The sequence below is a fragment of the Gadus morhua genome, chromosome 5, assembly GCF_902167405.1.
Source record: "Gadus morhua chromosome 5, gadMor3.0, whole genome shotgun sequence".
Taxonomy (NCBI): Eukaryota; Metazoa; Chordata; class Actinopteri; order Gadiformes; family Gadidae; genus Gadus; species Gadus morhua.
This window is the reverse complement of record NC_044052.1, coordinates 22,532,409-22,544,908: the sequence shown is the minus strand read 5'-3', so window position 1 is coordinate 22,544,908 and position 12,500 is coordinate 22,532,409. Positions and strand designations below refer to the sequence as shown.

The 12,500-nt window shown below is 46.0% G+C and overlaps 1 protein-coding gene across 1 annotated transcript in view; it reads left to right on the top strand.

Moving 5' to 3' along the window:
* Positions 1-12,500, top strand: part of prkd1 (protein kinase D1) — a 31,715-nt gene that overhangs the window by 9,126 nt on the left and 10,089 nt on the right. Inside the window, exons 3-12 of the mRNA XM_030356356.1 lie at positions 1,874-2,005; positions 2,719-2,900; positions 4,072-4,393; positions 5,724-5,801; positions 5,920-6,124; positions 6,252-6,375; positions 7,246-7,323; positions 7,796-7,957; positions 8,952-9,048; positions 9,771-9,823. Coding sequence (XP_030212216.1) covers positions 1,874-2,005; positions 2,719-2,900; positions 4,072-4,393; positions 5,724-5,801; positions 5,920-6,124; positions 6,252-6,375; positions 7,246-7,323; positions 7,796-7,957; positions 8,952-9,048; positions 9,771-9,823 — 1,433 coding nt within the window. The remainder of the gene's footprint in view (positions 1-1,873; positions 2,006-2,718; positions 2,901-4,071; positions 4,394-5,723; positions 5,802-5,919; positions 6,125-6,251; positions 6,376-7,245; positions 7,324-7,795; positions 7,958-8,951; positions 9,049-9,770; positions 9,824-12,500) is intronic.

Genomic DNA, 12,500 nt, shown 5'->3' with positions numbered 1-12,500 from the left:
TGATGCTTTGCCAAAGCTACAGCCTCATGAAACGCTCCATCTGCAAACCAAAATACCCCCCCTCTCTGTTTTCTCTCCCCTCTCTGTTTTCTCTCCCCTCTCTCTCTCACTCTCTCTCTCTCTCTCTCTCTCTCTCTCTCTCTCTCTCTCTCTCTCTCTCTCTCTCTCTCTCTCCATTTATTGGCATGGAATGCATTTAAGTTGTCAGAGCACAGAAAGTAAAATAGGATCCAAAAACTTGACTGTAGTTTGGAAGGCAGTAGGAATGTGAGCCGTTTATTGCCGGCGAGGTTTGGATCAGGAGTGCAGGCAGGATGTCTGCTGCTGGACCAGGGTCTGATTCAGGTCTGGGAGGTTCAGACGAGTTCTTCATCACTGCGTCCGGAAGGTTCTCTGGGTTGGCATGTGTTAGCCGCTCCCATTGACTTGCAGAGATACGTTAGCCTAGCTCCTGTTCATGTGAGGGAATGCACTTTGAATTACGCTCCATACGCTCCTTTTTTTCTTGCCGTGATTTACAGACAGTTCAATAAATGTTCACATTGTAACATTTGTTACCATAATTTTGTCATTTTTATGATGTAAATTGAGGGAGGCTTAGGCTGGAAATCCAGACCCACATCTAGAGAGCTGTAGGGTCTGGCAACGAGTAATGAAAACGGCCCAACTCGAGGGGCGGCACCAAGCATGCTGTGAAAGTATCCCTGGATAACACACATTGGACAACACCATGACCAATCAGAAGAATACAAGGGGCCGTATCCCGTCGGTAAAACAGCAACGCTTTTGGCCCGCCTATAACTGAAACATCAATGTGATTGGTTAATGTTCTGGGCCAGGGGAGGCCAAGAATATACACGAGTTATATTGCTTGTTCCCAGAGTGACTCGCTGAGCAAATTCAAATTGTGCTCTCGCGAGAACTCTGGATCTCCAGGGTATTATCGGCTCCGAATATCGGCTCAAGAAAATCGGTATCGGCGTATCGGTTATAGGCTAAGGCGGATGAAAAAAAATCAGTATCGGCCCTAAAAAAAATCGGTATCGGTCGATCCCTAAAACACACACACACACACACATGACAAGATGTATTATTTTGCCAGTGTATTGATGATATGTGTATATATCGATCATTTATTGATGTTTCGATGGTTGCTTTGTAGTAGACTATTTACTGGTTATTATTGATCATGTATTGATTATGTATTGACAATATACACAATCAAGTGTCTGTTTCTGTCTTAAAGGCACAGCGCTTGTTTTAGTTCAGCCTGCTGCCTTGGCAAGTGTGTCTGTTACAGTCCTGCGTATTGATCACTATTGATCATGTGGTGAAAATGTATTGGCAATATATTGATTTTCATTGTCTGTAACAGTGGAGGACTATGTATTGGTTTTTATTGATCAAGTATTAATTATGTACTGATCACCAGTGTCTGTTACAGTGGAGGACTCTGTATTGGTTATTATTGATCATGTATTGATCATGTACTGATCCCCAACGTTAGTTACAGTGGAGGACTATGTATAGGTTATTATTGAACATGTATTGATTATGTACTGATCCCCAACGTTAGTTACAGTGGAGGACTATGTATAGGTTATTATTATTGATCATGTATTGATTATGTATGGACGCTGTCTCCGGTCTGATGGACAGGGTCTGTTACAGTGGAGGACTATGTATAGGTTATTATTATTGATCATGTACTGATCCCCAACGTTAGTTACAGTGGAGGACTATGTATTGGTTATTATTGATCATGTATTGATTATGTATGGACGCTGTCCCCGGACCGATGGACAGGGTCTGTTACAGTGGAGAAATATGTATTGGTTATATTATTGATCATGTATTGATTCTGTATCTTTAGGCTCTGCGACGGTGGAGGACTTCCAGATCCGGCCCCACGCTCTGTTCGTCCACTCGTACCGCGCGCCGGCCTTCTGCGACCACTGCGGGGAGATGCTGTGGGGGCTGGTGCGGCAGGGCCTCAAGTGTGAAGGTTCGTAGCGTCCTTATCAGGGCCGGCTCTGACCAATTTGGTGCCCTAGGCAAGATTTTTGCTGGCGCCCCTTACCCCTTGGGGGGGGGGGGGGAATGGAGGGCGCTCTTTTATTTTGTTATGTTATGTTTTCTAATATTTATTTCGACATAACTACTGGTATTAAGAAATATAAACATTGAAGTTAAAGTTAGATGAATACAGCATAAAAAACAATAAAAAATTCGGGGCCCCCGGCGGATGGATGCGCCCGTAGCATTGGCCTATACTGCCTATGCCCAGAGCCGGGCCTGGTCCTTATCATCAGGGGTCATTTAAAACGCTGTGGGGGCTGCTGGGAGGACGGAGTCCGCAGTCATAAGGATATCATTATTATAATGAATAATAATGATATCATTATTCTTCATTATAATAATGATATCATTGTTATTCATTATAATAATGACATTGTTCTTCGATTATTATATCATTATAAGATCATTGAATTAATATGCATAATATAATATAAGTAATATTACTAGTATTATCAATCATATTATACATATAGGAATATTAGCGTTATTCATGTTCAAATTGTTCATGTGATAAGGAAAAAGTCAGCATTACCAATAATATTATTAACGTTAGTATTATGTTTTTTTCCAGAACGTTTTACGTTAAACCTTATTGACCCAGTGTACTCCCCTCTCCCCCTCTCCATGTCTCTCGCCCAGGCTGTGGGCTGAACTACCATAAGCGCTGTGCCTTCAAGATCCCCAACAACTGCAGCGGCCTCAGGAGGAGGCGGCTCTCCAACGTCTCTCTGACAGGGGGCGGGGCCAACCTGTTTGCAGGGACACGCCCCCCTTCAGCTGAGCCCTCCCCCACCAACTGTTACCCGGATGATGCGCTACTGGTCAGTACTGCGCTAGGAGCTGCTACATGTAGCCCCTAGCACATCCTTTATTATGAGCTAGGAACCGCTACATGTAGCCCCTAGCACATCCTTTATTATGAGCTAGGAACCGCTACATGTAGCCCCTAGCACATCCTTTATTAGGAGCTAGGAACCGCTATATGTAGCTCCTAGCAAATCCTTTATTATGAGCTAGGAACCGCTATATGTAGCTCCTAGCACATCCTTTATTAGGAGCTAGGAACCGCCATATGTAGCTCCTAGCACATCCTTTATTATGAGCTAGGAACCGCTATATGTACCTCCTAGCACATCCTTTATTAAGAGCTAGGAACCGCCATATGTAGCTCCTAGCACATCCTTTATTATGAGCTAGGAACCGTATATGTAGCTCCTAGCACATCCTTTATTAAGAGCTAGGAACCGCCATATGTAGCTCCTAGCACATCCTTTATTATGAGCTAGGAACCGCTATATGTAGCTCCTAGCACATCCTTTATTGTGAGCTACGAACCGCTATATGTAGCTCCTAGCACATCCTTTATTATGAGCTAGGAGTCGCTGAAAGTAGCTCCTATTGCATCCATTGTTATGAACTAGTGGCTTCTAAATCTAGCTCCTAGCACATAAGTTATAATAAGCTAGGAGCTGCTACATGTAGCCCCTAGCACATCCTTTATTATGAGCTAGGAGCTGCTACATGCTGCACATTCTATATTATTAACACAGACCTAAGGAATACCGTAAGAGCAATAGTACTACAGTAAACATGGCTATAGTGTACAGTGGAGCGAGATTGTACTAGCATGCAACCGACCGCGCGAAATATATAGTGGCTGGGGAATAGTGCCAGCAGTACATGTTTAGGGCTATCACTAAAGGCTAAGTTATGGTTCCACGTCGACGCAACATAAGGAGCACGCAGACGCTTAAACGCAGTCGTGAACCTTCGGTTTTAGTGAGTGGACCAATCACAGCCCTTGCACCTCGACGCAAGGTTACTATTTTTGGGAGGCGCACGTCAGGCCCTTGTGGTGGACGCAAGGAGGGTCCGCAAAGATGTAACGGGTCCGTGAACCCCCTTGTGTTGCGTCGACGTGGAACCATAATCAGACCTTAAGGCTCCAAGGACGGAACCATGACCCACATCTGTCTCTCAATCTCCGCCCAGTCTCCAGTCAGCCCGGGTCTGGAGGTAGGCCAGTCCTCTCCCAAACATCCCGCCACTTTGTTCACGGAGGAGAAAAAAGACTCCAACTTCCTATTCCCTGTGACCTCCCATCAGAAGGGCCAATCGGATTACTTCCCCAGCCGCGAGCGCCGCTCCAGCTCCCAGTCGTACGTGGGCCGGCCCATCGAGCTAGACAAGCTGCTCATGTCAAAGGTCAAAGTGCCCCACAGCTTCCTGATCCACTCCTACACCCGGCCCACCGTGTGCCAGCACTGCAAGAAGCTGCTGAAGGGGCTCTTCAGACAGGGCCAGCAGTGTAAAGGTAACTATAGCAACTAGTAACTAAAGCAACTAACACTCTTCAGACAGGGCCAGCAGTGTAAAGGTAACTATAGCAACTAGTAACTACAAAACTAGTAACTAAAGTAACTGTCACTCTTCAGACAAGGCCAGCAGTGTAAAGGTAACTATAACTAGTAACTAAAGTAACTAGTGACTAAAGTAACTAACACTCTTCAGACAGCGCAAGCAGTGTAAAGGTTACTATGACTAGATTAACTAGTAACTAAAGTAACCAACACTCTTCAGACAGGGCCAGCAGTGTAAAGGTAAATATACCTAGTTACTAAAGTAACCAAAGTAACTAAAGTAACTAGAACCCTTCAGACAGGGCCAGCCGTGTAAAGGTAACTATAACTAGTAACTAAAGTAACCAAAGAAACTAAAGTAACTAGAATCCTTCAGACAGGGCCAGCAATGTAAAGGTAACTATTAGAGTAACTAGAAACTAGAGAAACTAGTAACTAAAGTAACTAACACTCTTCAGACCGGGCCAGCAGTGTACAGGTAACTATAACTAGTAACGAAAGTAACTAGAAACTAACACTCTTCAGCCAGGGCCAGCAGTGTAACGGTAACTAGTAACTAAAGTTACTATTGCTCTTCAGACAGGGCCCGCAGTGTAAAGGTAACTAGTAACTAGAATAACTAGTAACTAAAGTAACTAATACTCTCCAGGGCTGCATTGCACCAACTGGGCGTAAGCCTGGGCTTAACTACGCCTGGTTGTAACTTGGCGTTCTAAGTCCGACCTACCGTTACGCCGGTTGCACCAACTGGGCTTAGCTTTCTTTTCACTAAGACCAGGCATAAATTCTACGCCTGGTCAGGGGCAGGCGTAGAGTTGAAATTCCAGGTTGTTTCAATAGCGATTTCATCCAATCCATCCAGCGCAACCATGGCACGTATAATACAGGGCCGGCAGTGGAAATGTAACTCTAAAACTAAAGTAACTCCTACCTAAAGTAAGTAACTCATCTTCAGAAAGGGCCTGTAGCTAAAAGATAACTAGTTACTAGGGTAACTAGTAAATAAAGTAACCAGTTACTCTTCACACAGGGCCTGCAATGTAAAGATAACTAGTAGATAAATGATCGAGTAACTGAAGTACCTAGTTGCTCTTCAGACAGGGCCTGCAGTGTTGTTTTGTCAAGCTAATTAATAACTTGTTGCTTGGCAACGCTCCAGAGAATGTTGGGAATGCGGCACATACTTCTGTTACTGCTGGAAAAATATAAAGAATTGAACGTCAAAGTTTGTTTCAAGAAAGGGTAAATAAATGATTAAATCCAACGATTGTCTGTCTCTCTCAGATTGTAAATTCAACTGCCACAAGAGATGTGCCCCAAAAGTACCCCACAACTGCCTCGGAGAGGTGACCAGGAACGGAGGCAAGCTGTCTGTCTATCTGTCTGTCTGTCTGTCTGTCTGTCTGTCTGTCTGTCTGTCTGTCTGTCTGTCTGTCTGTCTGTCTGACCTGTCTGTCTGACTTGTCTTTGCGTTCTCCAGAGCTTCTCAGCCCGGGGGCGGAGTCAGACGTTGTCATGGAGGCGGGTTGCCTTGACGACCAGGATGGGGAGCGCGGGGGGAGCCCATTGGACGACATGGAGGATGCAATGACCTCAGAGGGGGCGGGGCTCCAGCTAGGGGTGGGGCCTGGTGACCTCTGCGACCTCCAGGACCCTGACCTGGAGGACTCCAATAGAGCCATCAGGTACATACACACACACACACACACACACACACACACACACACACACACACACACCGCTGTTGTTGTGGTCGTCTCTGCTGCCCTCTCTTCCCTGCTGAGTTTGGCATGTTGGTCCCGCCCCCTGCAGTCCGTCCACCAGTAACAACATTCCTCTGATGCGCGTCGTCCAATCAGTGAAGCACACCAAGAGGAAGAGCAGCAATGTGGTGAAGGAGGGGTGGATGGTCCACTACACCAGCAAGGATACCATGGTACCTGTCTACTTGCCTGTCTGTCTGTCTGTCTATCTTTCTATCTGTCTGTCTGTCTGCCTGTCCGTCTAACTGTCTGCGTGTCTGTCTGTCTGCTGTCTGTCTGTCTGCTGTCTGTCTGCGTGTCTGTCTGTCTGTCTGCTGTCTGTCTGCTGTCTGTCTGTCTGTCTGCCTGTCTGTCTGTCTGCCTGTCTGTCTGTCTGTCTGTCTGTCTGCTGTCTGTCTGCTGTCTGTCTGTCTGCTGTCTGTCTGCTGTCTGTCTGCTGTCTGTCTGCTGTCTGTCTGTCTGCCTGTCTGTCTGCTGTCTGTCTGCCTGCCTGTCTGTCTTGCTGTTGTCTGTGTGGATGTCTGTTGCAACTTCACATTAATGTTTACCTAAAACACGTTATTGATTGATTTCTTATTTCTCACCCTCTCCTCCTCTTCCTCCTCCTCCTCCTCCTCCTCTCCTCCTCCTCCCCTCCTCCTCCTCCTCCTCCTCCTCTCTTCCTCCTCTCCTCTCCTCCTCTCCCTCCTCCTCCTCCTCCTCCTCCTCTCTTCCTCCTCCTCCTCTCCTCCTCTCGTCCTCCTCCTCCTCCTCCTCCTCCTCCTCCTCCCCCCCTCCTCCTCCTCCTCCTCTCCTCCTCCTCCTCCCCCTCTTCCTCCTCCTCTCCTCCCCCCCTCCTCCTCCTCCTCCTCCTCCCCCCCTCCTCCTCTCCTCTTCCTCCTCCCCTCCTCCTCTCCTCTCCTCCCCTCTCCTCCTCTTCCTCCTCCTCCCCTCCTCCTCTCCTCTCCTCCTCCTCCTCCTCTCCTCTCCTCCTCTTCCTCCTCTCCTCTCCTCCTCCTCCTCCTCCTCTCCTCTCCTCCTCTTCCTCCTCCTCTCTATTCTAGAGGAAGAGGCACTACTGGCGCCTGGACACTAAATGCATCACGTTGTTCCAGAACGATACAGGCAGTAAATACTACAAGGTCAGCCCTCCCACCTCCCAACAGTCATTCATTAAAAACAGGCAGACAGTATAACCTGTGAAGGGGCATTAAAAACAGGCAGACTTTAGAACCCTGTAAAGGGTCATTAAAAACAGGCAGACAGTATAACCTGTGAAGGTTCATTAAAACAGGCAGACAGTATAACCTGGGAGGGAATGTTTAAACTTGTCCACTTGTCCGAGGACAGGTTAGATAATCAATTCACTGTTTATTAGTTCTCAACATTTCATCTCTGTCCGAGGGACACTTCAACAGCTTCCAGGATCCGGTCCAACCGTCTCTGGCAGGGAGCTCGCTCTCTCCTGAGCGTGTTTCAAAGAGGCTCCATCTCAGATGATCCTTTTGGCTCGGGCTATTTCTGTCAGTCTGAGCTGGCCTCCCCAGTGTGGTGCTCTGACCGCCCCCCCCCCCCCCCCCCTCCCCTCCCCTCCCCTCCTCTCCTCCTCTACAGGAGATCCCTCTGTCTGAGATCCTGTCCCTGCAGCCCGCCCAGACGCTCTGCCTGCTGCAGGACGGCTCCAACCCCCACTGCTTCGAGATCGTCACCGCGGCGTTGGTGTACTACGTGGGGGAGACCGGCCCGCGCAGCGACGGGGCCGGGGGCGCCGTCCTCGTGAGCGCTCGACACCAAACTCTAGCCGGAGCCCTAGAGAGAACCCTAGAGAGAACTGTAGCTCGAACTCTAGCTGGAACCCCAGCTAGAACCCTGGCTAGAACTCTAGTCAGAACTCTAGTTAGAACTCTGGCTAAACTCTAGTTAGAACTCTGGCTAGAACTCTAGATAGACCTCTAGCTAGAACTCTAGCTAGAACTCTAGTTAGAACCCTAGCTAGAACTCTAGTTAGAACTATAGTTAGTACTCTGGCTAGAACTCTAGTTAGAACTCTAGCTAGAATTCTAGCTAGAACTCTAGTTGGAACTCTGCCTAGAACTCTAGTTAGAACTATAGTTAGTACTCTGGCTAGAACTCTAGTTAGAACTCTGGCTAGAACTCTAGATAGACCTCTAGCTAGAACTTTAGCTAGAACTATAGTTAGAACCCTAGCTAGAACTCTAGTTAGAACTCTAGTTAGAACTCTAGTTAGAACTCTGGCTAGAACTCTAGCTAGAACTCTAGTTAGAACCCTAGCTAGAACTCTAGTTAGAACTCTAGTTAGAACTCTGGCTAGAACTCTGGCTAGAACTCTAGTTAGAACTATAGTTAGTACTCTGGCTAGAACTCTAGTTACAACTCTAGATAGAACCCTAGCTAGAACTCTAGTTTGCCCTCTAGTTAGAACTCTTGAGTGAGCTCTCATTAGTACTCTAGATAGAACTCTAGAATGAGCTTGAGTTAGAAATCTAGATAGAACTCTAGCTGGAACTCTAGTTTGAACTCTAGTATAGAACTATTGACTAGTGACTACTTATTTTGAGAAGCCTCTGGTTAGAACTCTAGTTAGACTAGTTACATACCAATTATAGAGCTCTAGTTTGAACTTCAGTTAGAGCCTTATTCTAGTATGCTATTCTATGACATAGGCCATGCTTAGATAGAATACATGATACACAAGCCTAGATCAGCTGGCTGCTGATGGACTGCAGGCTGCTGACGTGTGGTCTCCTAGGTAACGGGAGGAGGCGGGGAGGTCTCCAGGATGTGGGAGATGGCCATCCAGCACGGCCTCATGCCCGCCATCTCTAAAGGAGTCTCCCAGGGCCACAGTACGTACCAGTGCTACCAATACACAGTACTAATACACACAGTACGTACCAGTACTACCAATGCACAGTACTAATACACACAGTACGCACCAGTACTACCAATACACAGTACTAATACACACAGTACGTACCAGTACTACCAATACACAGTACTAATACACACAGTACGTACCAGTACTACCAATACACAGTACTAATACACACAGTACGTACCAGTACTACCAATACACAGTACTAATACACCCAGTACGTACCAGTACTACACAGTACTAATACACACAGTACGTACCAGTACTACCAATACACAGTACTAATACACACAGTACGTACCAGTACTACCAATACACAGTACTAATACACACAGTACGTACCAGTACTACCAATACACAGTACTTATACACACAGTACGTACCAGTACTACCACTACATAGTAGTAATACACACAGTACGTACCAGTACTACCAATACATAGTAGTAATACACACAGTACGTACCAGTACTACCAATACATAGTACTTATACACACATTATGTACCAGAACTACCGTTTCATAGTACTAATACACACAACTACAGTACGTACTAGTACTGTGAATACAGTACTAGTATTGTATTCACCAGTACTGTGAATACAGTACTGGTATTGTATTCACCAGTACTGTGAATACAGTACAGGTACGTAATGTCATAATGTAGTACAGATGTTGTGTTTTTTCTCTGCAGAGGAAGTTTCTGTCAGCATATCCGTATCCAACCATCAAGTTCAGGAGAATGTGGTGAGAACATAAACATTATATATACACAATATATACATTAAATACACATCATAAATATATCATATATACACAACATATACACAACATATACATTATTTATACAAAATATATACATTATATATACATATACATAATATATGCACAACATATATATTATATATACACAAAATGTACATAATATATACACAACATATACGTATCATATACACAACATATATAATATATATACACCATATATATATCATATATATACATCATAAATATACAAAACACACATTATGTATACATCATATAGATATATTGTATATATATAATACTACACAATATATACATTCTAAAACTACTTTACAAATGCATTACGTACATATAATGCTATGATATACATCAGGGGTTTTCAAACTGTGGGGCGCCCCCCCCTGGGGGGGGCGCGCCAGAGTTCTTCAGGGGGGGCGCGACGTGAGAAAAAAATAAACCCGAAAAACCCCTGAAAGTCGATGATTCAAATCATCAGTCATACTTCAACTGTAGAAGTAACATAACTAAATCAATTTTCAACCGTTTATCTTCGTGCAAACCATTGAACAAATCTACACACTTGTATCTTCAATAATATCTAAACAGAATTTCGATATCATTTAGAATTTCTTCAGAATCACAGTTTTAGTTTCATACCGCTTCGTTTTCAGCTGTTTTCATTGAAGACGTCTGGCCATTCTGATACACCTACTTCTAGACATCGTAACTCATTCCTTTTTCAACCGTTTACCATCGTTCAAACCATTAAACAAATCTACACACTTGTATCTTCAATACTATCGAAACGGAATTTTTATAGCATTTATACTTTTTTCAGAATCACAGTTTTAGTTTCAAACCGGCATCGTTTTCAGTTGCTTATAATAATTTAGGTCACCATAGTAAACAAACCCCGCCGAATACTCGAATCTCTGGACTGAAAAGGCAGATCTGATTCGACTCAGAAAATTCAGAGTCGGGGACAGCCCTAGAAAATAATATTGCTGGCTAACTTTAGCAAAATGGATCGGTTTTTAGTATCTAAAGCTACAGTGAGTAAGGAGACAGAGTCTGGGGCAAGCAAAAAAAGAAGAAAGTATGACCATGAATATTTAAACTTGGGATTTTCATGGACTGGATCTGAAGATGCTCCACTGCCACAGTGTGTGGTTTGCAAAGAGGTGCTAGCTAATGACGGTATGAGACCATGTCGACTCAGGCGTCATATTGAGACCAAGAGTTTTTTGATAGGAAGCCAAATGAACTGCGGTCTCAGAAGAAAGTAATCCAGGGGGGGGGGGGCTCAGCTGAAATTTCTTCTCTGAGGGGGGGCTCACTCTCTCACACTTTGAAAACCCCTGATATACATGATATATATACTGTATACAAACATAATATTGATACGCTAAATGCGCAGGGCTGTATGCTAACTTTATTAGCTGGTAGCGGTGGTGAGCTCAAGGTTCAGTACTGTCAGATAGAACTAAACAATTCACTGTTTATCAGTTCTCAACATTTCGGATGCCGCTACACACACAGGGGTCCTGTAAGATGTGAACCGTTCTCATAGCTGGAGGGGCAGCAAAAGGCAGATCCGGGGGCAGAAAAGAGCGGCATGTCTAACGCTAGGGCAGTGCTTCTGTATGTAAGCTGTGTGTGTGTGTGTGTGTGTGTGTGTGTGTGTGTGTGTGTGTGTGTGTGTGTGTGTGTGTGTGTGTGTGTGTGTGTGTGTGTGTGAAAACTCTATAAACATATTTTGGGCGTGTTCACACACACGGCGGGCTGCATGCATAAACACACACGCTAATTATTCAACGTGTTCGCTGCTCGCAACACGGCGACACCTGTCACCACGGCGATGGGGGAAAGGTGACACCTCGGAGCGCTGAACTCTACACACGCACACACACGCAAGCACGCACACACAGACACACACACAGACACACATGCACACACACACACACACACACACACACACACACACACACACACACACACACACACACACACACGCGCGCGCGCCGCTCCGAGCAGAGCAGAGGTGAGCACTCCGTCACCTCCGACGGAGATAACTGTGATTAGCCCGCTCCTCCTGGCCGGGCCGTTGTCATGGTTACCGCAGTAATTATGCCGCGCTGTGGAGCGTGCGCCGGGGAGCGTGCACGGGAAGCGTGCACGGCAGTGTGTAATACAGTACCTGGCTCAGCGTCAGGTGTGATATCAGCCCGTCAGCCCGCAACGAGGGGAGAGGGACGCACACACACTACAGAGGAGAGGTTTAGCAGGGGGGCGGGGGGGGGGGGGGGGGGGGGGGGGAGGGAGGGGTAGGGAGGGAGGGGGAGAGGGAGAGGGGAGGGATGAGGGAGAGGAGGGAGAAGGGAGAGGGACGCACACACACCACAGAGGAGAGGTTTAGCAGGGGGGCGGGGAGGGGGAGGGAGGGGAGGGGAGGGATGAGGGAGAGGAGTCACAATTGGTCCTCTTCTCCTCTCTATCGCGACATGTGATGATGTGATGATGAGATGAGAGGATGAGATGTGATGATGAGATGATGAGATGATGTGATGAAGAGATGATGAGATGATGAGATGATGAGATGATGAGATGTGATGATGAGATGATGTGATGAAGAGATGATGAGATGATGAGATGATGAGATGTG